Raw genomic sequence first — 26,638 nt, 5'->3', positions numbered from 1 at the left:
AAGTATTTACATGAAAATGCTTTGGTTTTAATTTCAGCCTTTTGTGAGTCATAACTTGCTAGGATAAGCATTGTTTAGAAAACGTGAAAGTTTTTTGATGATATACCATGTTTTCGGTTTGGTCCTTCAGCGTGACCTCCCTTTAATGTACTCTTCTGTCAACCGCGTTCCCAGTAGCTCTTCCCTTTTCCGTTTTTTTTTTTGTCGCGTGTTCTAGTATGTACAGCGTGTATATTCTCACCATGTTCGGGCGCATGGGAGTAGGGTTGTACTGACCACATGTGGGTCACGCTTCTCTCCGTCTCGCATCGAGTACTGCTGTTGCCTCAGGGCGATTAAAATTAGTCCAATAACAGGCTTAGTACAGACACGTGAAGATGGCTCAACTTCTCAGTGGCAAGGAGGTGTCAGCGTAAGTTTTTTTTTGTGTCAGTCTGGAGTAAGTAGATCAGCTAAATCGTATCAATCATAACATTACAACATACTGTTGCAAAATGGGTGCCGCTTTTTTTTTTCCCTGGCGTGCAACAAGCTTCTACATTATGCGGCGTCACGTAATATGGTTTGATTTTAATCAATGGCAGCCAGAGGAGTTGACAAGAATTTTAATTTGCCTTCTGAGTGTTCCTTTGATGTCCTGCAATGTTGCCATTTCCTGACACTTAATATTAAAATAAGTCGGTTAGCGCGCTAGCGTAGCGTAGTGACCCAGAAGCCTCACCAATGCGGTCGCTGTGAGTTCAAGACCAGCTGATACTGGCTTCCTCTCCAGCCGTACGTGGGAAGGTCTGGCAGCAACCTGCGGATGGTTGTGGGTTTCCCCTGGGCTGTGCCCGGTTTCCACCCACAATAATGCTGGCCGCCGTCGTATAAGTGAAATATTCTTGAGTATGGCGTAAAACACCAATCAAATAAATAAATAAATTAATACGGAAATATATTGAGACTTCAAAACGACATTACTAAATATTAGCCATGGTTAAACATGATGCTTAGTAGCCCCGAAAGACTCCCAACTCCTTTTCGTATACTGCCCTAGCATCGTTGGATGCTTACAGTGTTGACTTCATAGCCAACGAAGGTTCAGGCTGATTGTCTTTGTTATGGAACAAGTGTTGTGCAAACAAGACACCAACCTAAAGACCTACTTTCTGCACCCACTATGCTGCAACCATACTCCCCTACTTCCTTTTTAGAACAGATTTATCGGCCTGAACCTTCGTTGAGTGCGAAATTAAGATTGTAAGCGCCAAGACTTAGAATGAGAGTCTTTTGGGGCAAGATGCTTAGATATGTTTACATTACAACTCGATGGTTAGGTGCCATATGCAGTTTATCAAAACTGTGTAAGTAATATTTCGGTAACTTTGTTCAAAGATGTTCTCTGGCTTGTAACACCAACAGGCGATCAATGTGATTTACAAGAAAAGTTATGAAATAATGATTTACAAAGCTGTATAAAAGCAGCCTTTGAATGACATACCTGTGCAAAATTATGTTGGCGTTTTATCTATGGCAGTACTTGTGTTCAGATAAAATTATTTCAACAATATCTTCATTTTTGCTATATTTGACACTCAAATTCTCCCAATAACTTAATTCAGAAGACAAATGTCATCCTGTTTGGTTTTCTATAATCTGTATACTACTGGTATAGCATGTGAAAATTGGCATACTGGCCCAACTGTCCACATTGCAGTGAAGTGATGTCACATCGTATAGGAAGATCATTCTATTGTGGTAACATCATATCTGGTATTGATGACCCATGACCATATCTGTGCTTAAAAGATGCTAAATCATCATATTCTGAGTTGATGTAGTACATCCCGTAGTAACTGACCAGTCAAGGCATGCCACTTTTTCTCAAATGCAGACATTTGGCATACATTTTCCATAAGTGACATTGTCAATGTTTAGCACTGTAGTTCAGCCCCAAACATTCCGTGGCCAATAAGCTTTGGTGCATACTTGATCCAGCCTGTGAGAAAGAAGCCATTAAAATCTTGACATAGGTTGACTGTCAAAATCTGGACCTTTCTATGCCAGCAGCTGGGAGGGGTGCCTGGCAACGCCAAGGGGACGTCACTCGTCAAACTTTTATCACTAAAACTCATACCTGCCCAAAGCTTAGACAGTTTCCAGCATTTTGATATCAAGCATGCACCTGTACACCAGAAACGGCATGCTGGCAGCAAAAAAGGACTTTACACCCTAAAATACACAGAATTACATTCATCCCACCCGAAAAACGGAAGTTGTAATGGGGGCCTGTGTCCAGAAATGACCATATCTGTGTTTGAAAGCAGATAAATCATCATAGATAGTCTAAATGACAGTAGAATGCATTGTTTTCTTCTGCAACGTTGCAGGGTATGTCCACTTCATTTTTTTTTTCGAGCACATATAGACTGATAATTGTGCCGTAATAAAGGAAAGAACAATGAGTTAACAGCTTTGGACTGTGACTGTCTTGATACAGACAGAAACAGTTTCCTGTTGTTGTAGATTGTACATTTGTCATTTGACTATGCCCTAGGGCAAACATGCCCGATATTATGCGTGCCATATCTAGGTGGCCATACAGTAGCTATGCAGGTGCCTGAAAGAAGATCATGAAAACTTTAAGAAAACTTGAGACCTATTGTCACATGAAATCAAACCTAAAGTGTGTTGTTTGTCTTTATCCTTTTGTATGTGAAGATGACAGTGCCATGTGCAGTGTGTAAATTAGGCCAGACAAGAACTAAGCCACTTTGTTCAGGTGCCTGTGCAGTGATTTAGGTTTTGATGACCTACATCTGCTCATTCTCTCATTACCAGGGGGTCAGCGTTATCTGAGGGAGCAGTAACTTGAGTGTGCATTACTTGAGTGAAGTTGCATCAGTTGAATGAGCATTATCTGAGTCACTATTGCTTGAGTATGAACTGCTTCGGTGGCCAAGTGGTTAGAGCGTCCTCTTGTACCAGCAGTGGTACTTGTTGCCTCTCTTGGCACTCAACACTGAGTATAATGTGACCTGGTGGGGTGTCATTTCTAGTGTGTTCAGAATGATACTTCATTGGTAGCAGCATGGACTCTCCCTGCCACAAGAAGAAACATTATATGTCCATACACCAAATGAATCTTAGTTGTCATGTGACTGAAAAATTGTTAAGTTCAATTTAAAATCCAAGTCTGCATAAATGCATACATTACATGAGTGGGCATTACCTGGAAGACTATTATTTCATTGAGCATTAACTGAGCGGTCATTTCCTAAATAAGCATTACCTGACTGAGAATTACCCGAGTAAGCATTGCCTGAAAAATCATTATCTGGATGACCATTGCCCAAATAATCATTGCCTGAAGGAGCATTACCTGAGTGGGCATTGTATGAGTCAGCATATGAGCACCAGAATGAGCATTATCTGAGTGAGCATTACCTGCTTTGGCATTGCCTGAATGAGCATTACCTGAGTGGGCATTGTATGAGTCAGCATAGGAGCACCAGAATGAGCATCATCTGAGTGAGCATTACCTGCTTTGGCATTGCCTGAATGAGCATTACCTGAGTGGGTATTACCTGAGTGAGTATTACCTGAGTGAGAATTACCCGAGTGAGTACTTAGTGGGTATTACCTGAGTTGTCATTACATGTACCTGTTTGAGGCAGGTTGTTCAGGGTTTAGCCATTGTGACAGTTGTTTAGGGTTCAGCCATTGGGACAGTTGATTAGGGTTCAGCCATTGGGACGGTTGATTAGGGTTCAGCCATTGGGACAGTTGTTTAGGGTTTAGTCATTGGGACAGTTGTTTAGGGTTTAGTCATTGTGACAGTTCATTAGGGTTCAGCCATTGTGACAGTTCATTAGGGTTCAGCCATTAAGACAGTTCATTAGGGTTCAGCCATTGGGACAGTTGTTTAGGGTTTAGCCATTGTGACAGTTGATTAGGGTTTAGCCATTGGGACAGTTGATTAGGGTTCAGCCATTGGGACAGTTGATTAGGGTTCAGCCATTGGGACAGTTGTTTAGGGTTTAGCCATTGTGACAGTTGTTTAGGGTTCAGCCATTGTGACAGTTGATTAGGGTTCAGCCATTGTGACAGTTGATTAGGGTTTAGTCATTGTGACAGTTGTTTAGGGTTTAGTCATTGTGACAGTTCATTAGGGTTCAGCCATTGTGACAGTTCATTAGGGTTCAGCCATTGAGACAGTTCATTAGGGTTCAGCCATTGGGACAGTTGTTTAGGGTTTAGCCATTGTGACAGTTGATTAGGGTTCAGCCATTGGGACAGTTGATTAGGGTTCAGCCATTGGGACAGTTGATTAGGGTTCAGCCATTGGGACAGTTGTTTAGGGTTCAGCCATTGTGACAGTTGTTTAGGGTTCAGCCATTGTGACAGTTGATTAGGGTTCAGCCATTGTGACAGTTGATTAGGGTTTAGTCATTGGGACAGTTGTTTAGGGTTTAGTCATTGTGACAGTTCATTAGGGTTCAGCCATTGTGACAGTTCATTAGGGTTCAGCCATTGAGACAGTTCATTAGGGTTCAGCCATTGGGACAGTTGTTTAGGGTTCAGCCATTGAGACAGTTCATTAGGGTTCAGCCATTGTGACAGTTGATTAGGGTTCAGCCATTGGGACAGTTGTTTAGGGTTTAGTCATTGGGACAGTTGTTCAGGGTTTAGTCATTTAGTCAATTATGTCGGGCAAGTCACACTGTCACAGCAAACTCTCGGTGCTCAGTATGAAAGAGAATATTTAGATTAGTGAAAGCCGTAATGGCGCTGGTCACTTGCATGAGGAAGAGTTGGCTTTCGTATGACGCGAAATTGTTTGATTAGGCCTTCATTAAAAACGATGGGCATAACCCAATTGACTCTCCAAAATCGCTCTACTGTAATGTTTTTATTAGGATTTTGATGTGTTTTTTTTTTCAGTTTTATCTTTCAATGCTAATTGCTTTAAAATCCCTACCTTTTTGATTAAACAGAAGGATAAAAAATTTGATTTATAGGTACAGTCTTGTACCATGTTTAATTTGTCATGTAATGTCTGTGTAGTTGAAGGGAAAAAAGACACTAAAACCTTGTTTACATAGTTTTCTATAAATAAATATATATGTGACAGCTCATGGCTTGTTTAGTGTTTATACACACCTGTATAAACAATAAATTTGTCTCACCTGTCTATAAAAAAATGAATAAATGAATGTTTTCATGAATAATGATGGTTTAAGGTTGTGTGCAGACTAAGGTCATTACAGAGACGACAGCATTATGTACATGTAGTTGTTGTACATGTGTACTGCTACTTTGATTAACAAAGTTCGTTTTCACTTCTGCTTTCTGGTTCTAACAAGCTCTAACTGGAGTAAGTGTACTGTCAGCGTGGTGTTAGACCCAAGTCATTCATTTATTAAGTTTCCCTTTGGTTTATTTCTGATTTTTACATACACTAAAGTAGAACTCTTTAAAACCTTGTCTCATGGCGTGAGCATCAATCAAGCAACGAAGTAAACAACAGTTGGTCAGAAGATTGTCATTCTTGATTATAAGTATAATATAAAACACTTGTAAATAATCTTTGCACAGTCTTGCACTACAGACTTTTCCGAGGAATGGATTCACAGCTGTTCATTATGTGGTTTAGAGATACAAAACGCTGGCAACTTGCACAAAAGGGTACAAAAATTAAAAAAAAATACAGAACAACTTTACATTGTGTTCAACTGTCTTCACTGTTATCTGGGGAGGTGGGAGGGGGTGGTGGGGAGGTGTTTGGAGCAGTAAACTGCCCACCATGCTTGTATGCCTCTTAGTTGGTCTTACTTGAGAGCGTTGAAGATCTCTGCGGAGTCCTTTGACTGCTGTAGTTTCTTCAGCCAACCAATCAGTTAATGATTTTTGTATCTGGTGGACAGGTTTAGAATATTTATTGGTGTTCAGAAGTGTCAGTTTGTCCATGTTGCTTATATCAAATATGCACATGAAGAGCTACATGTAGTTCTGACCCATTCATATGCCTTACGGAATGCATCTGTAAAGTTATTTAAAGTAAGGTTTGTCTGTGATATTTACACTAAAGAAATACTGTTCAACATTAACCTTTTCATCCTCTAAAGCACTTTTTTCAGTGGAATTTATGCGTGCAATTATTATGAAAATGATACGTGCAAGCTTCATAAAGCTGTGCAGATTATTTTCCTACATCCGATAGTTCTCTCAAAATGTTTCAAAATATTGATCACAGTGATGGTTAAAAGGTTGAAGAATTAGGGTTAGAAAAATTATCAAAAATTAATGAAAGAAATGAAACACCCTTGAAGAAAATGTGTAACCATTCTTGTTGTTATTTGCAGAGAGATTCGATGTAAACTGAAGGAGGAGGTAACTGCTCTACAACAGACGTTCCCAGGGTTTGAACCAGGCTTAGCCATTGTACAGGTATAGATCTACGGCATGTTTTATCACGATAGTTAAAATCAACTTACCCTAACTTTGCTTTAATGTTCATTTTCCTTGGAGAAAATTCAGTGAAAACACTGTCATTCTGTCACACCTGATGCAACAACTATATTTTTTTTCTCAGAGACTTTATCTATTGATACTGATTTGCAAGTAATTTGTCCATAAATGTTTTGAAGAAAACAGCAAAAATGTTCTTTATCCAGAAACCAGAACAAGTTTTGCCTGCCAGTTTTTGTATCTGTGATAGTTTTATACTTGTTGGCTGTTGGAATTGTCGGAGCGTAGGTGGGTAACAGAGAAGACTCCAATGTGTACATCCGCATGAAACTAAAGGCAGCTGCGGAAGTGGGGATTAACGCTCAGCATATCCGTCTGCCAGAGACGTCTACGCAACAAGAGGTGAGTTCAGGAGACAGAAGCTTTCATCAGGGGCAACAGGATACTGCCATCAGTTTTTATAACATTACAATAACATGTGGCAAAGTTTTTCAGGTATCATATACTGAATTTGTACCTCAAAATTCTATGCAAAGCTTTCCATAGAAAAATTTTTGTTTTGCATAACTTTAGCATATCTAAGAAAAGTAATTTCAGTAAAATTTGTACATTTAGAGCCAAATTTCATTAGAGATGAAGTTTGAAAAGACTTTCTGGAGGAAAGTTCAATAAAATTGCTGCGTACATAATGGGTAAGTAGTGTTAAGCATTTTACAGGTGAGTCACTTGTGCTGTTTGTCTTTTTACCATGCATTCATTTCAGGTTGTTCGGTCTGTGGAAAATCTGAACAGGGACCCCAAAATCCATGGCATCATTGTGCAGGTCAGTATGATGTGTATACAAGAATCTTCAAACTTCAAGTCAAAAGTAAAGGATATGCACATTAGCCTGCTGCCCATTGTATTTATTTATTTGATTGGTATTTTACGCCATACTCAAGAATATTTCACATGTACAACAGCGGCCAGCATTATGGTGGGAGGAAATTGTGCAGAGCCTGGGGACCATTATATGTATGTCATATGCTGTACAAGATGTTCAATTATTTTTAGCTCGTCTGTACATTGTAGGCATAACTTATGTCATACTCTGAGTGTCTTCTGCATTGGCATTGAATAACAGGGAAAGGGGTCAAAGGGTTTAGCGTGAATGACCCAGGAGCCCCTCACCAATGCGGTCACTGAGTTCAAGTCCGGGTTAAGCCGGCTTTCTCTCCAGCCGTAAGTGAAAAGGCCTTCCAGCAACCTGCAGATGTTCGTGGGTTTCCCTGGGCTCTGCCCGGTTTCCTCCCACCACAGTGCTGATTGTTTTCATATAATTAGAATGTTTGTTAAACATGGCATAAAACACCAATCAAATAAATAAATAAAGTAACAAGGAAAGCAATGTTAAAATAAATTTTAAGTGTGATATCTAAAAGTATTGTGTATTGTATATTGGAATCAGTGTTAAGGAGAATGTTAAGGGTGGCATCTCAAAAGTACTGCGCGTAGTGAGCTGAAGTTTTACATATATATTAAGCACAATGGAGCGAAGGAGATGCCCCATTATTGATACGCTGTGTGCATATTAATTACAATAAATTACCCAATTCATGACTTCAGTACTTTATGTTTTGAGCTGAAGTTTTACATTCATATGCCTCCTACAAGAAAGTGCTTTGGTACACATGCAGCTCTGTTTTTTGCCTTAATACCAATGACTTCTTACACCAATGTTCAAACTTACACAACGGTAGACTAGACTTAACTATTCATGTTTTCACTCAGTCTGATGTCTGATGTAGAACGGAATGGGCTGGTGTTAAGTTTTTAGTTGTAACAGGCAGCTCTGTAAGTTGCTATTTCTGTTTAAATTGGCAGCCATCAATTTGATGTCAACTTTTTCCAGGATTTCGTAACTCTGTGGCACATGTCTGTGTTTTAGCTGCCCCTGGATTCTGTGCATACTATAGATGCCCACCTGGTCACAAACACAATAGCTCCTACCAAAGATGTGGACGGGTAAGTTGATTTTGTTAGACTGTCTTTTTTTGTGGTAAGAAAACATTTTGTATGAAGACTTCTTATCCCAGTATGTGGTTACATGTATGAGGCTAGGATTAGGCTAGCTTTAATCAACTTTAATTCACATTTCACGGTGTTTTCTAAAGTTTGAAATGTGCAGACCTGGCATTGAGGACCATGGGTGTGGTGGGATGGGGCAGGGTGTGAAGAAAGCCTGAAATGTTGGAACATACCAAAAATAAGCAGAAATTTGACTATTAATAATTTTGTCTGTTTATAAATTGTTGTTAGCATGAAATACAAATTAGGTGACTTAAACAAAAAATGGTAATTAGATTATATTTTGCAGTTTGTCATTGTATATTGTTTTATTGGTTATACCAGAATCTAAAGGGATTCCTTCAGATTCACTTTGAAGGAATCAACTAGAGTCTTGTCAAAATCTTACAAGTTCAAAGCAGATTCTCCATGTGAAAATGTTGTTACTAACCTTTATTCACATCATTTAACTCTCATCCACCTGTCCAAAGAAGGTGGCTAATATGAATCAGAATTTTCAGAACATTCACTTTCATTTTGAAAATTATTTGTATGATTTTCTCTACAAGAATATGCTTGCATTCCCGTACTCCTGTGAAAAGCAACAAAAAAAACCAACCTATTAACTTCACTGTGCCATATAGGTAACTCCTGAGAAGGCTTCCATGTTAAAACAAAATAATAAAACTTTTGGCAGAGAAAGTACTTTTCGACTTTCAGCCACATTTTCCTGATGCAAGCGTGTGCACTACTTGTCTCCTTTGTTATGTGCACAACACGGGCTAGCTGGCAGCATTCGTCAGTTATGTATTGTGATATTCAATTTGAACTGAATTTAAACTTTCATTTGTCAGCAACTTTCTATGAGCTGATCATTGTTGACATTCCCTTGTGTCAATGGTTATGTCATTTCCCCTGTTAAATGAAACCATTTTATCTGACAGGGATGGTGAGGGCTTTATAAGCCAGTTTGATATTACACACATTACAAGTAGCTAACTGTAAAAGTAATTATTAATCATCGAAAGAAACTAAACCATGGGATTCTCATTGTCTATGACATATATGTTTTGTAGTGACTTCCTGATCCACCCTGATCTGTGCTGATCAGTGCTGATCACTGTTCATGCTGTGCCCCCCCTCCCCCTGTAGCCATTGTACTATCCGAGAATTCTCCTGGACACTTCATACACAAATTAATAGGCTTTGAGGAAGTTGCAGCAAATAAAAGGGAAAAATCTGCTAGGAACTACTTTATTACTTTATTAGCCACATGTTCACGTAACCAATTTGCGCAAACGATTGATCTGTTTTCGTGTTGTGATGAAACTGAAGGATCAGTTACTCAAGACTTGAAAGCTGTAATCAATTTTTTAGTTACGTCATGGCCTTAACTAGCTTTGAGATCAGTTAGCCATGTTCCCAGCTTAGCTTCCACATTAATCCCTGTGAACTGTTACATTCACTAAACGGTGAACTCAGTACTGTTGTCTGCGCTGTCTTCAAGCGCCATAAAATGAGGTGTCCTATGATCTTAAAGTAATTCTGAATTCATATCACCTCATTATTTGGGACTCATAAAGGCCATGTTATCGCAAATAACACAAATGTAACCGACGCACCCACTCAGACAGCATCAGAACTTCGCAAGTCGCCATTTTCAAATCATGTGACTCAGTTGCTAGGATGGACTCGGCTGCTCTTCCGAAAATTAAGACCATCTTTTTTCACAATATAATTGATTATAGATTATATCTGTGCATTATTAACACATCAATTAAAGTTAAGACTCCCAAACAGTTTGTTAGTTGTACTTTAGATGGTGTACATCTCATTGGTTTCAGTCAGATCATTCCATGAGTTTTATCTTTTTCGTGGATGATGCTGAGTGTGACTGCCTCAAATTAACAATTGTGGTTAGTGAAGTTTGGCTTGCTGCCGATGTAACAGATACGTTTGTGTTTATTGTGACGTTATGGTCTTTAATATTTGCAAATAACTAGATAATATGAAGTTAGAATTACTGAAGGATTACAGGTTACATAAGAGTACAGATCTGTATTTCTGAAAGCTAAGCTGGGAAGAGTGAAACAGATCTCAGACCTAGGCCTGAACTAGAGTTATCAGCAGCACACATGTATCTCTACAGCTACTGTTTTACATGTGTTTACAGGTTACACAGTGTGAATGCTGGTAAACTGTCCCGGGGGGATCTGGATAGCTGTATCCCGCCCTGTACCCCATTTGGGTGTCTCGAGCTTATTAAGAGATCAGGTAATCACATAGTGGTCTGTACACAACCACTACACCATTGGACAGGAAGTAATTCATCGTGTTTGTGAAAGTCCAGCATAGTCAGGACACACTTTTTTATCATAGGGTTGTAGATTTAAATCTTGTATCTGGAGTCAATGGAAAATTGCCAACAAAGTGAGATTTATGTAATATATTGATTTACCTTAATTCCTCAACCTATTTGCATATGAAAGGTGCATCTTATGGACATTTTAATTTTGGAAACAAAACTATATTGGTTGGATTGGTCAGTTTCAGAGCTTCACAAAGAGTGTAATTTTATCAGTCAACACAGAATTATGCCTTCAGAATATGCTTGAATAAACATCTTGCGAACATGCAAAAAGGTTGACTAATTACAGTACTTAACACAGTTCAACTGAATCCTGTCAGTGGAAACATGTTCAAGATCTGTGTGTACACACAGTTTGACCAGAGACATCACGCTAAATATTACTGGTAAGTATTTGCAGATTTGCAGTACACAGTACACTGACCTGAAGAGCGGCATTTCCACTTTTCTATTAAGTACCAGATTTCTGATAAGTTAGATTTAGAAATTAATTTAGTGTGAAAGCTTATTTACTCTTTTGTCTGGCATTATTGGATTAAATTGATTGTTACTTTCTGTGTACAGGAATTGAGATCAAGGGCAAGAAAGCTGTTGTTGTTGGTCGCAGCAAGATCGTGGGTGCCCCCATGTCTGACCTCCTGCTGTGGAATCATGCCACGGTTACAGTGTGTCATTCTAGAACGGCCGACCTGAAGGCAGAGGTAAGAAACACAGGTGATGAGCTTCACAGAATTAGAGGTACATATATTGGGGAAAATTCTGTACATTTGTTGTGAGGCTTCAGTGACAACTTTCACTCCTGTATATACTGTAGATGTAACAACTGAGGTGTCGGTTCAATCCCAACCTTAGGTCTCTTGAAGGCGGCTTATCTTCTAGTAATACTGTGTTATATAAGGTAGGGTGTACATCACACTGGACAGTGGGGAAAGTTTGTCAGGAACATGCCGTAGTATAAGGTAATAATTGTAGTTTGTCATTAACATGCCGTAGTATAAGGTAATAATTGTAGTTTGTCATTAACATGCCGTAGTATAAGGTAATAATTTTAGTTTGTCATTAACATGCTGTAGTATAAGGTAATAATTCTAGAGTTTGACATTAAGCAACAATGAAATAAATTCTGTTATGAATTATGAAGGTATGTTAGATGAAAGGACATCATCAAGTTTGAATAAAGTTGAGGTGTTCATTGAGTTCATAGTACATGTTTGTTGAAGTACAGTAGATGTAATTGCAACCATGTGTTATTAGGTAGACAACCTTTTTCTTTGTTTGGATAGGTTCAGGCTGCTGACATTCTTGTGGTAGCCATCGGCAAACCCAAACTAGTGAAGGGAGATTGGATCAAGGCAGGGGCTGTGGTCATAGACTGTGGTATAAACTCTATCCCAGGTCAGCTGACTTCCCAAACAACCAACCAGATCTGTAAATGAATTCATGTATATGGACTGTTTTGTGATATTTGCATGCCATGTTCTTTGTTTTACTATGATCATTAGTGCTACATCAGAAAAGTCTTGATATTCCAGGACATTCAGTGCTAAGTTAGACAAGTCTTGATTTACTAGGATATTCAGTGTTAGGTTAGACAAGTCTTGATTTACTAGGATATTCAGTGCTAGGTTAGACAAATCTTGATTTACTAGGATATTCAGTGCTAGGTTAGACAAATCTTGATTTACTAGGATATTCAGTGCTAGGTTAGACAAGTCTTGATTTACTAGGATATTCAGTGCTAGGTTAGACAAGTCTTGATTTACTAGGATATTCAGTGCTAGGTTAGACAAATCTTGATTTACTAGGATATTCAGTCTTAGGTTAGACAAGTCTTGATTTACTAGGATATTCAGTGCTAGGTTAGACAAGTCTTGATTTACTAGGATATTCAGTGCTAGGTTAGACAAATCTTGATTTACTAGGATATTCAGTGCTAGGTTAGACAAGTCTTGATTTACTAGGATATTCAGTGCTAGGTTAGACAAGTCTTGATTTACTAGGACATTCAGTGCTAGGTTAGACAAGTCTTGATTTACTAGGATATTCAGTCTTAGGTTAGACAAATCTTGATTTACTAGGATATTCAGTGCTAGGTTAGACAAGTCTTGATTTACTAGGATATTCAGTGCTAGGTTAGACAAGTCTTGATTTACTAGGATATTCAGTGCTAGGTTAGACAAGTCTTGATTTACTAGGATATTCAGTGCTAGGTTAGACAAGTCTTGATTTACTAGGATACTCAGTGCTAGGTTATCAAATTCTAGGTTAGACAAGTCTTGATTTACTAGGATATCAAATTCTAGGTTAGACAAGTATTCAATTGGACATGTTTTGATTTATTGTATTATTCAGTGGGGCAAGGTGGTTAACATGCCAGGGCAGCACAATAAGTCAGGAGCCTCTCACCACTTCGGCTGCTGTGATTTCAAGTCTACCTCATGCTGGCTTCCTCATAGGCTGTATGTCGGAAGGTCTGCCAGCGGTTTCCCCGAACCCAGTTTCCTCCCACCATAATGCTGGCCAAGTGAATGATTTTTTAGTACGCTGTAAGACACCAATCAAATAAATCCCATTATTCAGTACCAGTGTTGGTCAATCTTGCTTTTATTGTGATGTTCTAGCTCAACAACATGTTTTTGGTATTGTCTAAAACTAAGACCCATTCAGAAAATAAAAGTGTGATGTGTGAGGACTGGCCAGTTCAGACCATATCACTGATGATTTCCTTCATGCATTGGATAGGATAAAAAAACATGTTATTATACATCTATCAAACATGAAACAAATGAATGGCTGACAATGAATGAACTCCATTGTGCTTTGTCTCCCTCCCTGTGAAGACAGCAGTACCAAGTCCGGGAAACGGTTAGTTGGAGACGTGGACTTTGAAGAGGCCAAGTCTGTGGCATCGTGGATTACACCGGTCCCTGGGGGTGTGGGGCCGATGACTGTGGCTATGTTGATGAAGAACACTGTAGATAATGCCCGTACAAGTGCCGAGGCTGGAGAGGTAAGCAGGAAAACCTCATGTACTTCATGTACAACCATCTAATGTATGGTCTGCTGTGGCAACTTCAAAATCTTAGATACATGCAACTTCATAATAGGTGAACTTTTCTGTGCGTCCGGGACTCTCGGCTCTGACCAGACTGACTTTTAAGACAAGAGCACTACAAGATGACACATTTGTCCGAAAATCTATATTGCACCAGCAGGAAGTGAGCAATAGTGTTTTGACTTCATGCAGCAAAGGTTCCCCAATTGCGAGTTGTGAAATGTTGAAATAAATAGCTTTATTTTCTTCTTTTTTTTTTCTTTTTGTTTTTTTTTTTTGCAATTTTCAAAAAATCGCCTATGAATGAACAACTTTCAGAGCAGTTTATGCGAACTGATAATTTGATTTTGGAGACAAATTTACATAGGTTGGATGGGCCATTTTCAGGGCTTCACATAAAGTATAACTTTATCAATCTATACAGAATAATGCTTTCAGAATATGCTTGAATAACACCTTGCCAACATGTGAAAGGTTGAAGAATTACAATAATCACATACAGTTTTTCAGCATTCATCTCCTGTGTATAAACAGAGAAACCCTGCGCAGACTTTATGTAACATTCTTACTGTCCTGGTTTCAGCTCTCTGGTAATTGGCGTATTGGATATCTACCTCTGACCTTGAAAACCCCAGTGCCCAGGTACAGTGTGTTGTGTGACATTCAATCTTATTCAACACAAATCATCTAGTACTTCAAAGTTTACTGTCATATATGTATGGAAGTGATCTTCAAGGATGGTGAAGACTGTCTACAACTGCAAAAAAAAAAAAATCATGAGAGTGCAAATGAAAGGCATACATTTAAATTAAGGTGCTTAGTTTTACATTATAGAGCATTGTTAGATAGATATTTAGCAACCCAACTAGAAATCCTTCCAGTTTGCATATGTTGAAAATGGCCAAAAATACATTCAATTTGCCATTTTTTTTTCTGTTTTCAAGCGACCTTGAAATTGCCAAATCCCAGACACCCAAGGACATAAGCATTCTTGCCCAGGAGATCAATCTTTTGCCAGAGGAGGTAGATTTGTATGGAAAGAAGAAGGCCAAGGTTTCTCTGAGAGTCCTGGACAGGCTCCGAGTACAGAAAGATGGCAGATATGTTGTTGTGGCAGGGTAACTATTCTTTATTAGCCTCATTATAAATCTTATCCGTCACTTTTATGCTTGTTCACATGGTGTAAAAATTATATAAATGTTATAAACTCATTCTCTCTGTTTATTTCCAGAATTGCCTCCTACCAGAGGGATGCATTATGAAGTCTCTGTCCTCTTTTCCTTATTACATCGATTTTCCACTTCATTTGAATCTGTCATTTGTACACGTGCTGTTAAGTTATGTGTATTGTCGTATTAGTTAGAGCAAAATATTAACAATGGATTTAAGTGGGTAAGGAATGGAGATCAAAAAAAGTAACATGTTCTTTTTCTGATTGCATTGAAGTCTCTGAATGTTGTAACATGGTATTACTAGATTAAATTTCAATTAATGAAATGAATGACAAAATTTTCTCTCTGGCTTGTGATAAATACTGCTTGTATTTTACCTTTTTTGATTTGTCTGTGCAAGATTGTGTGAATATCCACTTTCTGTTTACACTTAACCTTTACTTGACCTTTACCACCAGCATCACACCGACCCCTCTAGGAGAAGGGAAGAGTACCACAACTATAGGACTAGCTCAGGCTCTGGGGGCAGAGCTCAAGAAGAATGTGGTGGCCTGTGTGCGTCAGCCTTCCCAGGGACCTACATTTGGCATCAAAGGTTAATCTATTACCATGACTCATCTGTGACAGGTTTGACTTGCTTGGTAAAGAACCCACTGTCTGTGATATCTAAGGGGATCTGGCAGTAGATGATCATTGTGGCTTAGTGTCTTGGGGGAAGTGGGGTGCATTTCATGGAGATCTGCAAGCTATTTTTTCTTTTGAAAAACTGTTCTGCTGCAGCACGAGGTGGACCAATCAAATAAACAAACACATATTTGTTTCAAATTAACTTTTGGCCTGATGATGGAAAAGTTCTGTTCTTGTTCAATGCTTCTTGTTTGTAGTATTTAGCTAGATGGTTATACCAATTAAATATTTGGAACATTTCACAGATTATCTTGTAAACTGTAGGGATTTCAAGTGTAAACTGTGCTTAAAACATAACTGTTTTCATTGTGCATGTATGTATGGTGGCTGACTTATTCCCCTTTTAATGGTTATCTCCCCAATTCCACCAGGTGGCGCAGCAGGTGGAGGCTACTCCCAGGTGATCCCTATGGAGGAGTTTCAACCTTCACTTGACAGGTGACATTCACGCTATCACGGCGGCCAATAATCTATGTCAGCTGCCATTGATGCCCGAATGTTCCACGAGAGCACGCAGACAGATGAGGCTCTCTACAAGAGACTCGTCCCCACCATCAAGGGCAAGAGGTCGTTCTCTGCCATACAGCTGCGGCGGCTCAAGGTAGCCATGTTCAGTAGAATTGTCTACTGTTTATCCAGTAACAGATATTAAACCTGCTTAATATGCAGCTAATTATTTTACAGACCTGGTATTGTACCTTTATTTGACAATAAGCTCTTAAAGGTATTTCTTTAGTTTAAGTTGAACCATGGGCAGTTGCATGATAGGAACAAATAGGTATTAGTTCAGACAGAGAAAGGCAAAGTTTAAACTTTTGATCCTGGAACAAGATAACAAATCCTTTGTATAATATGTTCAAATTTGACTGACCAGCATAACTAGTAATTTGGCATGTACACAGAAAGGGAACACTTTTAGATATGTTCTAACCTGGGCTAGGGTGTTAAAACTTCTGTTAGTATGATGTGCTATTAAGAGTGCATACTCAACTTCAGACTCGTATACCGCGCCTCAGGCTTGACAGAATCTTGACTCCAGCTTGAGTTTGTTATTGTGCTTCAAATCAGGTGTGATAAAGGTCTGGATATGGTTCAGACCTTCATTCATGGTTCAGAGCCTCACTCGTGGTTCAGACTTTCATTCATGGTTCAGAGCCTCACTCGTGGTTCAGAGCCTCTCTCGTGGTTCAGAGCCTCACTCGTGGTTCAGAGCCTTACTCATGGTTCAGAGCCTCACTCGTGGTTCAGAGCCTCACTCGTGGTTCAGAGCCTTACTCATGGTTTAGAGCCTTACTCATGGTTCAGAGCCTCACTCGTGGTTCAGAGCCTCACTCGTGGTTCAGAGCCTTACTCATGGTTCAGAGCCTTACTCATGGTTCAGAGCCTCGTGGTTCAGAGCCTTACTCATGGTTCAGAGCCTCACTCATGGTTTAGAGCTTCACTCATGGTTCAGAGCCTCACTCGTGGTTCAGAGCCTCACTCGTGGTTCAGAGCCTTACTCATGGTTTAGAGCCTCACTCGTGGTTCAGAGCCTCACTTATGGTTCAGAGCCTCACTCGTGGTTCAGAGCCTCACTCGTGGTTCAGAGAGCCTCACTCATGGTTTAGAGCTTCACTCATGGTTCAGAGCCTCACTTGTGGTTCAGAGCCTTACTCATGGTTTAGAGCCTCACTCGTGGTTCAGAGCCTCACTCATGGTTCAGAGCCTCACTCATGGTTCAGAGCCTCACTCATGGTTCAGAGCCTCACTCGTGGTTCAGAGCCTCACTCATGGTTCAGAGCCTCACTCGTGGTTCAGAGCCTCACTCGTGGTTCAGGGCCTCACTCATGGTTCAGAGCCTCACTCATGGTTCAGAGCCTTGTGGTTCAGAGCCTTACTCATGGTTTAGAGCTTCACTCATGGTTCAGAGTCTCACTTGTGGTTCAGAGCCTCACTCGTGGTTCAGAGCCTCACTCATGGTTCAGAGCCTTTCTCATGGTTCAGAGCCTCACTCGTGGTTCAGAGCCTCATTCATGGTTCAGAGCCTTACTCATGGTTTCAGAGCCTTACTCGTGGTTTCGGGGCCTCCGTGGCTCAGTTGGTTAGCACGCTAGCGCAGCGTAATGACCCAGGAGTCTCTCACCAATGTGAGTCCAGCTCATGCTGGCTTCCTCTCCGGCCGTACGTGGGAAGGTCTGTCAGCAACCTGCAGATGGTCGTGGGTTACCCCCCGGGATGTGCCCCGGTTTCCACCCACCATTTTGCTGGCCGCTGTGGTATATGTGAAATATTCTTGAGTATGACATAAAACACCAATCAAATAAATAAATATATTAAATCCCATGGTTTCAGAGCCGTACAGATAACACCTGAGCATGGCCTCAAGAAGCTTTGAAGGGGACCACTGTGGCCTAGTGGTTAGCGTGCTGGAGTAGTACAGTAACCTAGTAACCTCTCATCAGTGTGGTGTCTGTGAGTTCAAGTTCAATTCATGCAGGCTTTTGGGAAAGTCTTCCAGCAACCTGTGGATGGTCAGGTTTGCCCCCACCATAAAACTGACAGCCGTTATATAAGTGAAATATTCTTGCGTGCGGCATAGAACATCAATCAAATAAATAAGTATATCAAGACTTTTGAGCTGTGCAAGACATTATTTATATAAACCCAGGGGCATAGTTCTAGATATGTGGATGTGTGCAGAACATAATAGTTAATTACTGAATGGAACAATGACCTTTCTGTCCTCAGAAATTAGGCATTACAAAGACGGACCCTAATGAACTGACTCCAGAGGAGATAACATCATTTGTCAGGCTGAACATTGATAAGGACACAATCACCTGGCAGAGAGGTAGGTGATGTACTGGAGAAATACCTGTGGAATTAGGTGTACAGGTGTACTCATTTGTCAGACTGGACATTGATAAGGACACAATCACCTGGCAGAGAGTTAGGTGCTGCACTGGAGAAGTATCTGTGGAATTAGGTGCACAGGTGTACTCATTTGTCAAACTGGACATTGATAAAGACACATTCACCTGGCAGAAAGGTATGTGCTGTACTGGAGAAATACCTGTAGAATTAGGTGTACAGGTGTGCTCAATTGTCAGACTGAACATTGATAAGGACACCATCACCTTAGTAGGGAAGTAGTGACTGAGAAGCTTCTCCAGAGTTAGGACTGAAAAACTTCTAATTATCCTCTGAATCTTATCACAAAGACTGGGTGACATTCCTTAATGGATTCTTGGTTTGATAAACTATTTGACACTATGTTATAACGATAAGGAAGTTTTATAAAAGCAAAAAGTGTGTGGCCTCGATCTCTGCGTACTGATTTAGTTGAAAGTTAAAATCTCATCTCATTGCTTAGTTTATGGCATATGCAGATGAAATTTTGACAGATTTGTCCTAATATAACATTTACAAGATGGTCAAATTTTAATTTCAAGGTACAAGAATAAGAAATCATGAAAATCGTGAAGTTGGAAATGGCTAGGTGGATTCTCGCCTCAGGTCAATGATATGGAATATTCATATTTCCTTACTCATATTTCAGTGTTAGATACCATGACAGATTTCTAAGGAAGATCACCATAGGACAATCTCCCACAGAGAAAGACAAGACCAGGCAGGTAAGTCAGGAGAAATCTTCTACACACACCTTCTATCTTAACATTTAGGGAGGGGTCAGGCTACTCTTATCATTGTCACAATTTGTCAAGCTGAATTGCATTTCAGTGAATTTTAAGGGACTATAATTGAAAATAATGATTTTTATCAAATATAAATAAGCAACTTAACTGCGTGTGTAAATTGGTTTGGCGCAGTTAAAGATGCCATGTAGAAAAAAACTGAAATGCTGACTAGCATTCGTTAAAGCTGAAAGACCTATTAAATTTCTCCTCTTTTATCGCATTCAAGACATTGAAGTTTTTGTTTTTTCCCCAACAGACACAATTTGATATAACTGTGGCTAGTGAAATCATGGCTGTGCTGGCCTTGACGACCAGTTTGGCTGACATGAGAGAGAGGCTGGGGAAAATGGTGGTGGCCACTGATAAGAATGTGACCCTGTCACTACAGATGATCTTGTGAGTCTTGTTTCAAAATTGGGCATGAAATTTGCAAATAGTCCCATCCATTCTAGAAAATGTGCTGTGAAAATCCGTTCTGTGAAAAAGTTAAATACAACTTGTACATGTGTGGCCGTGGTTAATTGTTTTGTATGGAGACTATACATTGTTAATACATGTGTTGCAAAATGATAGAAAGGTTAATTTGGGAGGTTTAATAAAAGGTGTTAATTAACTGGTAGGCAGTCTGAATAAAGCCAGATCAAGAAGATGGTCCAAAAAAGGGCATATTAAGTTTTCATGCAACTCAGAGAAAATTGTAAGTTGTTGCAACACTTTTTATGAGAAATTGCACATTTTTCCTTGGGATTGAAATGTATTTCTCTGTGTATCATTGTGTTGTAGGGAGTAAGTGGTGCCTTGACAGTCCTGATGAAGGATGCAATCAGACCTAACCTCATGCAGACTTTAGAGGTGAGCCCGCTTAGAATCTGCCTAGAATTGTGGGCAAAAATTGTTTAAAGGTACAAAAGTTTTTGTTGATGTGTGCAATCTGCATGTATGTAAATGATTTTGCTATAGAGTTAAATATGCGATATTTTGTGTTGCTGAGTTGCATGATGTGTAAACGACTATTTGCCAAGTTGCACAGTTTAATCATTATTCCAACCAGACTAATCTGATTTTTGCCTTCCAAGCACTTCATGTATTTATTCTGTAATGGCCCTATGTTTTTTTTTCTCTGCGCTATAGGGCACCCCTGTTTTTGTACATGCAGGCCCTTTTGCTAACATCGCTCATGGCAACTCTTCCATCCTTGCTGACCGAATTGCATTGAAACTGGTGGGAGAAAATGGCTTTGTAGGTAGGTGTGTTTATTATCTGTTATGAACTACACCACTGTTGACACAGGTGTGGGCAGGTGTGTGACACTCTTAAGCCGAGCTAACTTTCGACATAATGTTTTTTCTTGACTAACCAATTGACATCGATGGTTGTCTGAACACATTCTGTATGTGCAGATTTTGGATTCAGAGCACGAGTTGTTACATTATAAAGCCGCTCAAGCTGCCTGATCACTGTAGCATGTCCTGGTCTTTCTCTACAGTGACAGAGGCTGGCTTTGGGGCAGACATTGGAATGGAGAAGTTTTTTAACATCAAGTGTCGCTACTCGGGTCTGGTGCCTAATGCGGTTGTTCTGGTTGCCACGGTGAGAGCCCTCAAGATGCACGGGGGAGGACCCACGGTAACGGCGGGTGTGGCGTTACCCAAGGAGTACACAGAAGAGGTTAGTATGTCAACATAAAGCTGCACAATTTGGTTCTGGAGTTTCTCATGTATCCAAACTGAGGTTTGTGGTAGAAGCAAAAAGAACGGTCTTCATGTATGAGTTAATACAATAAATCGCGTGAATAACCTAAAAAACAGTGTGTTCTTGTGCTGATATACTGAGGAATTGTGGTGTTCTTTAATTGTCTCCCCTTAGTGTGACCTGCTTGTTCATTTATGAATTTTTTTTGGAGATATATGCTTCAGTACAGGTTTCTTGTGTTTAATAGACATTCAGCATTGCCTGTGTTTTGCTGCATAAATGAACAAACCATCAGTTACAAATTGTGAATTATTTGTATTATTTGTGGAATCAAAATTAGAAGAGAATGAATGTATTTTGATGAAATTGTCCCCCCTAAGTGTGACTAGCATATATAGTTATCTACCCTTGGATATATACCTATACAGCCTCAGGGTTTGTGTATTTATCTATCTTTTCTCTGCTTGAATTTTCAGAATATTGAACTTGTGAACAAAGGTTTTGCTAACCTGAGAAAGCAGATTGAAAATGCTAAGAAATTTGGCGTTCCTGTAGTTGTAGCAATTAATGCTTTCAGGTAAGGACTTCCGATAACATGAGCAGACATTGCTCTTTTCTGCTGAAGTAAAACAGGGATTTGATTTTGGGATGACTAAATTAAATTACCACAGTGTACAAAGTATGTTAAGTTGGACTAAATCTTGTTTTCTTGCTCATTTGGCCTATGAATGGTATTTTACATTTACTTTTGCCGACTTTAATGCAGTATGCACAGATATTGTTTCCTTTGTATCCTGTCGTGAGGTATTTAATTCTGTATGTTTTTTAATTGTGTTGTGTATTATCGCAGCACCGACACTACAGCTGAGCTAGAAGCTGTCCAGAAGAATTGTAAGGAAGCCGGTGCCTTTGATGCTGTCATTTGTCGTCACTGGGCTCAGGGAGGGGCTGGGGCAGTGGAATTAGGAAAAGCTGTTGAGAAAGCCTCTAAACAAGCCAGTCATTTCAAATTCCTGTATGACCTCAAGGTGGGTATTGTTTAGTTTTAATTGTCTGTAATTATGTAAGATATGTTGTCATCATTTATCAGCGTTATCTAGAGAATGATACACATATACTAACCAGCTATTGAGAGTTGCAGAAATGATAAATTAGACAGGACTTTGTCCTGTTCAGAAACTTGTCATTTATTAATTGTTTAAATTGTGGTAGTTCACTGCTTGACACTTGGTTGGGTGTCAGAATACTATGACTGTTTAGTTGTGCCAGGTCTGGTGTCTTCAGCATGGCATTCCAGTGAGGCAGCACTTTTTTTTTTATGATTAAATAGAAGAAAGGATGCAGACTTAAACGATTCTGTACTTGCAAGTCATTGCCTTGACTTTGATTATGTCTTGTTTCTGCCAGCTACCGATTGAGGGAAAGATAGAGATCATAGCTAAGGAGATTTATGGTGCTGATGGGGTGGAGCTAAAGCCAGAGGCCCAGGAACAGATTGATCGCTACAGGAAGCAGGTTAGCTGATGTCGGTGAAGCAATTGTGCAGGGAATAATCTATTACTGAAGGAATCTGCATTTCTTTGTTGTCTCTATATTTGTCCTTCAGTTTTCTCCACAACCTATCATCAGATTGACTTCATGCTTTGACTTCATCAACGGGTATTGATATTATGTGTTGTCTGGTACTCGTGTGTTGTCTGGTACTCGTATTCTGAGCACACGCATTGTGATCACAGGCCCTCTACCAGCGAGGTGATTTGTTTGAATCCAATTGCTGCTGGATCCATTGTAGCTAGCAATATATTGGTCAAGCAAATGGAAAAAAAAAAAAATAAAAATTTGAACAACTTTAACATTGTTACCAATTGCTAGTTTTCAGTTTTCTTCTGTTTTCTAGGGTTTTAATGACCTTCCAATCTGCATGGCTAAAACCCACCTGTCCCTTTCTCATCAGCCGGAGCTAAAGGGTGCGCCCACAGGGTTTACCCTGCCCATCCGGGACGTCCGTGCAAGCGTGGGTGCCGGATTCATATACCCTCTTGTGGGCACGGTAAGATAACAAGCATTCTTATGCAGACTACACTGACAGCATGTTGATGAACTCAACATTTCTAAGGAGTTACATTTGCAGCTTGTTCATGCCAAATGAATCCGTTCCAACCAATAAGGCATACATATACCAAGTAACCTGAGGGAAAACATTGAAAAGTTAGATATTCGGGCTGTCATGGACACATGCAGCAATAGTTTGCAAACACATGTATGTACTGTCATTGTGTGATGTTTGATCTATTTTGTTATTTGATAATTTTGCATATGAGCAAAATAATGGTACATCAATTTATATCTATTGTACATGCATTATTTTATGAATACATTGTGTATGTGACTCTTTTGTACACGTAGAAATCTTTATAATATATGCTTATGAAAATATATTTCAGATGTATGTACAAAAGATTTCCACATGTGTGCAATAGAAATTGTCTAATGAACTTACATTTGACACACATCTATGTGCAAGAGAAGGTACTCAGCATTTCAGTGACTTCTCCCTGCAGTGAAAAATTAGGCAAGGTACAAGTCTGTTCACTTCCTGTATGTACATCATGGACATCTTCAGCAAAAGTGGCCTCGGACCCCCATTAATTTTCCATAAGCGACAATGTTAACGTCTAGCGCTGTAGCTCAGTCCCAAACATTCCGTGGCCAATAAGCTTTGGTGCATACCTGGCCCAGCCTGTGAGAAAGAAACCATAAAAATCTTGACATAGGTTGACCGTCAAAATCTGGACCTTTCCATGCCGGCAGCTGGGAGGCGTGCCTAGCAATGCCAATGGGACGTCACTCGCAGCCTCATCACTACCTCACACCTTGTGTTCTCTCCCCCAGAATTTCAAACTTTCATCAATAAAGCTCATACCTCCTCAAAGTTTAGACAGTTTCCAGCATTTTAATACCAAGCATGCACCTTTGCACCAGAAATGGACGCCTGGAAGCAAAAAAAGACTTTATACTCTAAAATTCACAGAACTACAATCGTCCCTACCGAAAAACGGAAGTTGTAATGGGGGTCTGTGTCCTGTTTAAATGCCATTGTGCACTTCCTGCAGTGAAAAGTTAGGCAAGGTACAAATCTTTTCACTTCCGCTATGTACATCATGGCCATCTTCAGCAAAAGGAATTGGGATTGTGTTTTGTGCATTCTATAATTATAGAATACATAGTGCAGTGGCTTCTGTATCAGTGCATTCTCCAAGAAAATAAAATTTTGGTAATTAGAAGAAGAGTTGTTACATATTATATCATTTTCCTTTTATTGTTTTAGCAAGTAGTAAATGATATTTATTGTTTTCATCCGCAGATGAGCACGATGCCTGGACTTCCCACGAGGCCTTGCTTCTTTGACATCGACATCGACCCAGAGACGGAGGAGATTGTTGGACTGTCGTAATGAGAAGACCAAATCTATCGTAAATCTATGAAACACCATATGTCCTGCAGTGCTCTTTCATATGCATATTTCTTTGAATTCCATAATGTTTTTGTTGTAGGGAAACAGAATAATTGTTGTGTTTTTTTTGTTTGAATGTATCTCTATAACACAAAGAGATGGTTTTAAAGTATTTTTTTTTTTGCATAATGGCAGTGTAAGAACTGTTTTCAGTGTTAAAATTCAACACTTGTCACTGTATGAAGTGCAAAAGATAATTTGCAATAAAAAGGAATCTACTGCTTAGCACAGAACAAAAAAATTATTACCTGACATAAGTGTTAAAATTTGAGTGTTGTTTTGCCATGTACAATAGACTTATTTGGAATGACATTTAAAGGCTCATTAATCTTGTTAATTTACATAAACATACAAATATATGTGTTCATGCTATTGAACTTCCTCTGTCAAATTAAGCTTATCCCCTTTATGAATGACCTCATGTCATTCTCTTACAACAGTATTTGTTTTGGGAAAGGGTGTGTGTGGCGGGGGGAGCTGATGGTGCTGTTTGTCATTGTGGGGACATTTTAAGTATTGATACATTTCTTGTTTTTACTTCACAGCCTTTAAGGCTGTAAGGTATTGCCGTAGTCATCTGTGTCTGTCTGTACCATGCCACAAAACTAATGGATGGACAATCCTCAACTTAAACTTGATCTAAATGTGACATTTTTATGTGTCTGGTTACAGTTATTCCTGTCCTCCCTTTGAATTATCTCTGAAATGAAGCATGGTAAAAAAAGCCTCTCCAAGTAGTTCAAGTACTCGGGGTAGGAGGTTGGCAGGAATAGAAGAAAATCTGTCTGCAAAAATGCAATGATTTATGTAGTTATGCAAATTTCCAAATATTTGGGGGTCCGGTCTTAGGGGTTAGCACTTTGCATATTGTATTTTATCATGTTTTTTTTTTTAAAAACCCTTTTTCTTTTATATGCCATACATTTTAATATGTATTTGGTTGATCATGAACCATGTCTGAAATATGAAGTACTGGAACTGTACGCGATTGCTAAATACTATGTGAGGAGTTTGTCAGTTCCATAGTTACCAGTGATCAACATCATCCATGAACAGCTTCCTATTGTAATGCAATTAACTATAATGTACAGGGTTCGGTTGTTCAAAAGTGTATTAAAAGTTAAGGTAGGCCAGTCCTGGCCTAATACAAAACTAATGGCATTTTCGTCCAGACAATTGTTAATACAGGTAACACACTTTTGAATGACTGGGCCCAGGTTTATAGTGGTACCTTCAATGTACAAGTATAACAACAGCCAAGGTAGTTCATAAATATCAGCCTAATACAAAACTAATGGCATTTTAGTCCAGACTATAGTTAATACAGGTAACACACTTTTGAATGACTGGGCCCAGGTTTATAGTGGTACCTTCAATGTACAAGTATAACAACAGCCAAGGTAGTTCATAAATATCAGCCTAATACAAAACTAATGGCATTTTAGTCCAGACTATAGTTAATACCAGTAATGCACTTTGAATGACTGGGCCCAGGTTTATAGTGGTACCTTCAGTGTACAAGTATACCCAACAGCCAAGGTACTTCATAAATATCAGCCTAATACAAAACTAATGGCATTTTAGTCCAGACTATAGTTAACACAGGTAACACACTTTTGAATGACTGGGCCCAGGTTTATAGTGGTACCTTCAGTGTACAAGTATACCCAACAGCCAAGGTACTTCATAAATAGCATCTAAGGATATGTACATGTATTACCTTGGTATAGTAAACGGTAAATGTCCCTGAAAAATAAATGTCAGTACAGAAGTGTTTTTTCTGTCAGTCTATCCAGAAATGATTTCAAATAAATTTCAAACTGAGTTCAGAATGCTGTTATGATTTGACATGTAATGGGCTTGGGGTTTAATGTCGCACATAACAATTTTTCATGTGACGAGAAGGAGTCATTAGGTGTCTGTACATATTCTTTGTCGCCCTCTGGCAAAGCCAGCCCATGCTGCCAAAGTGCT

At 39.4% G+C, this 26,638-nt stretch overlaps 1 protein-coding gene across 1 annotated transcript; it reads left to right on the top strand.

Moving 5' to 3' along the window:
• Window positions 1–291: 291 nt before the first annotated feature.
• Window positions 292–26,488, top strand: LOC135466606 (C-1-tetrahydrofolate synthase, cytoplasmic-like). The gene is given in 27 exon segments (XM_064744183.1): window positions 292–412; window positions 6,348–6,432; window positions 6,742–6,855; window positions 7,217–7,276; window positions 8,381–8,457; window positions 10,673–10,773; window positions 11,432–11,568; window positions 12,151–12,262; window positions 13,708–13,877; window positions 14,506–14,564; window positions 14,867–15,040; window positions 15,553–15,689; window positions 16,153–16,199; window positions 16,201–16,252; window positions 16,255–16,382; window positions 18,509–18,615; window positions 19,320–19,395; window positions 19,715–19,826; window positions 19,829–19,854; window positions 20,242–20,310; window positions 20,590–20,701; window positions 20,945–21,126; window positions 21,627–21,727; window positions 22,001–22,178; window positions 22,558–22,665; window positions 23,048–23,200; window positions 24,515–26,488. Coding segments are annotated over 27 exon segments (2,802 nt in total). The 5' UTR covers window positions 292–377; the 3' UTR covers window positions 24,605–26,488.
• Window positions 26,489–26,638: the final 150 nt, after the last annotated feature.

Source organism: Liolophura sinensis, chromosome 6, assembly GCF_032854445.1.
Source record: "Liolophura sinensis isolate JHLJ2023 chromosome 6, CUHK_Ljap_v2, whole genome shotgun sequence".
In the NCBI taxonomy this organism is placed as follows: Eukaryota; Metazoa; Mollusca; class Polyplacophora; order Chitonida; family Chitonidae; genus Liolophura; species Liolophura sinensis.
This window is presented reverse-complemented; position numbering and strand designations above follow the sequence as displayed.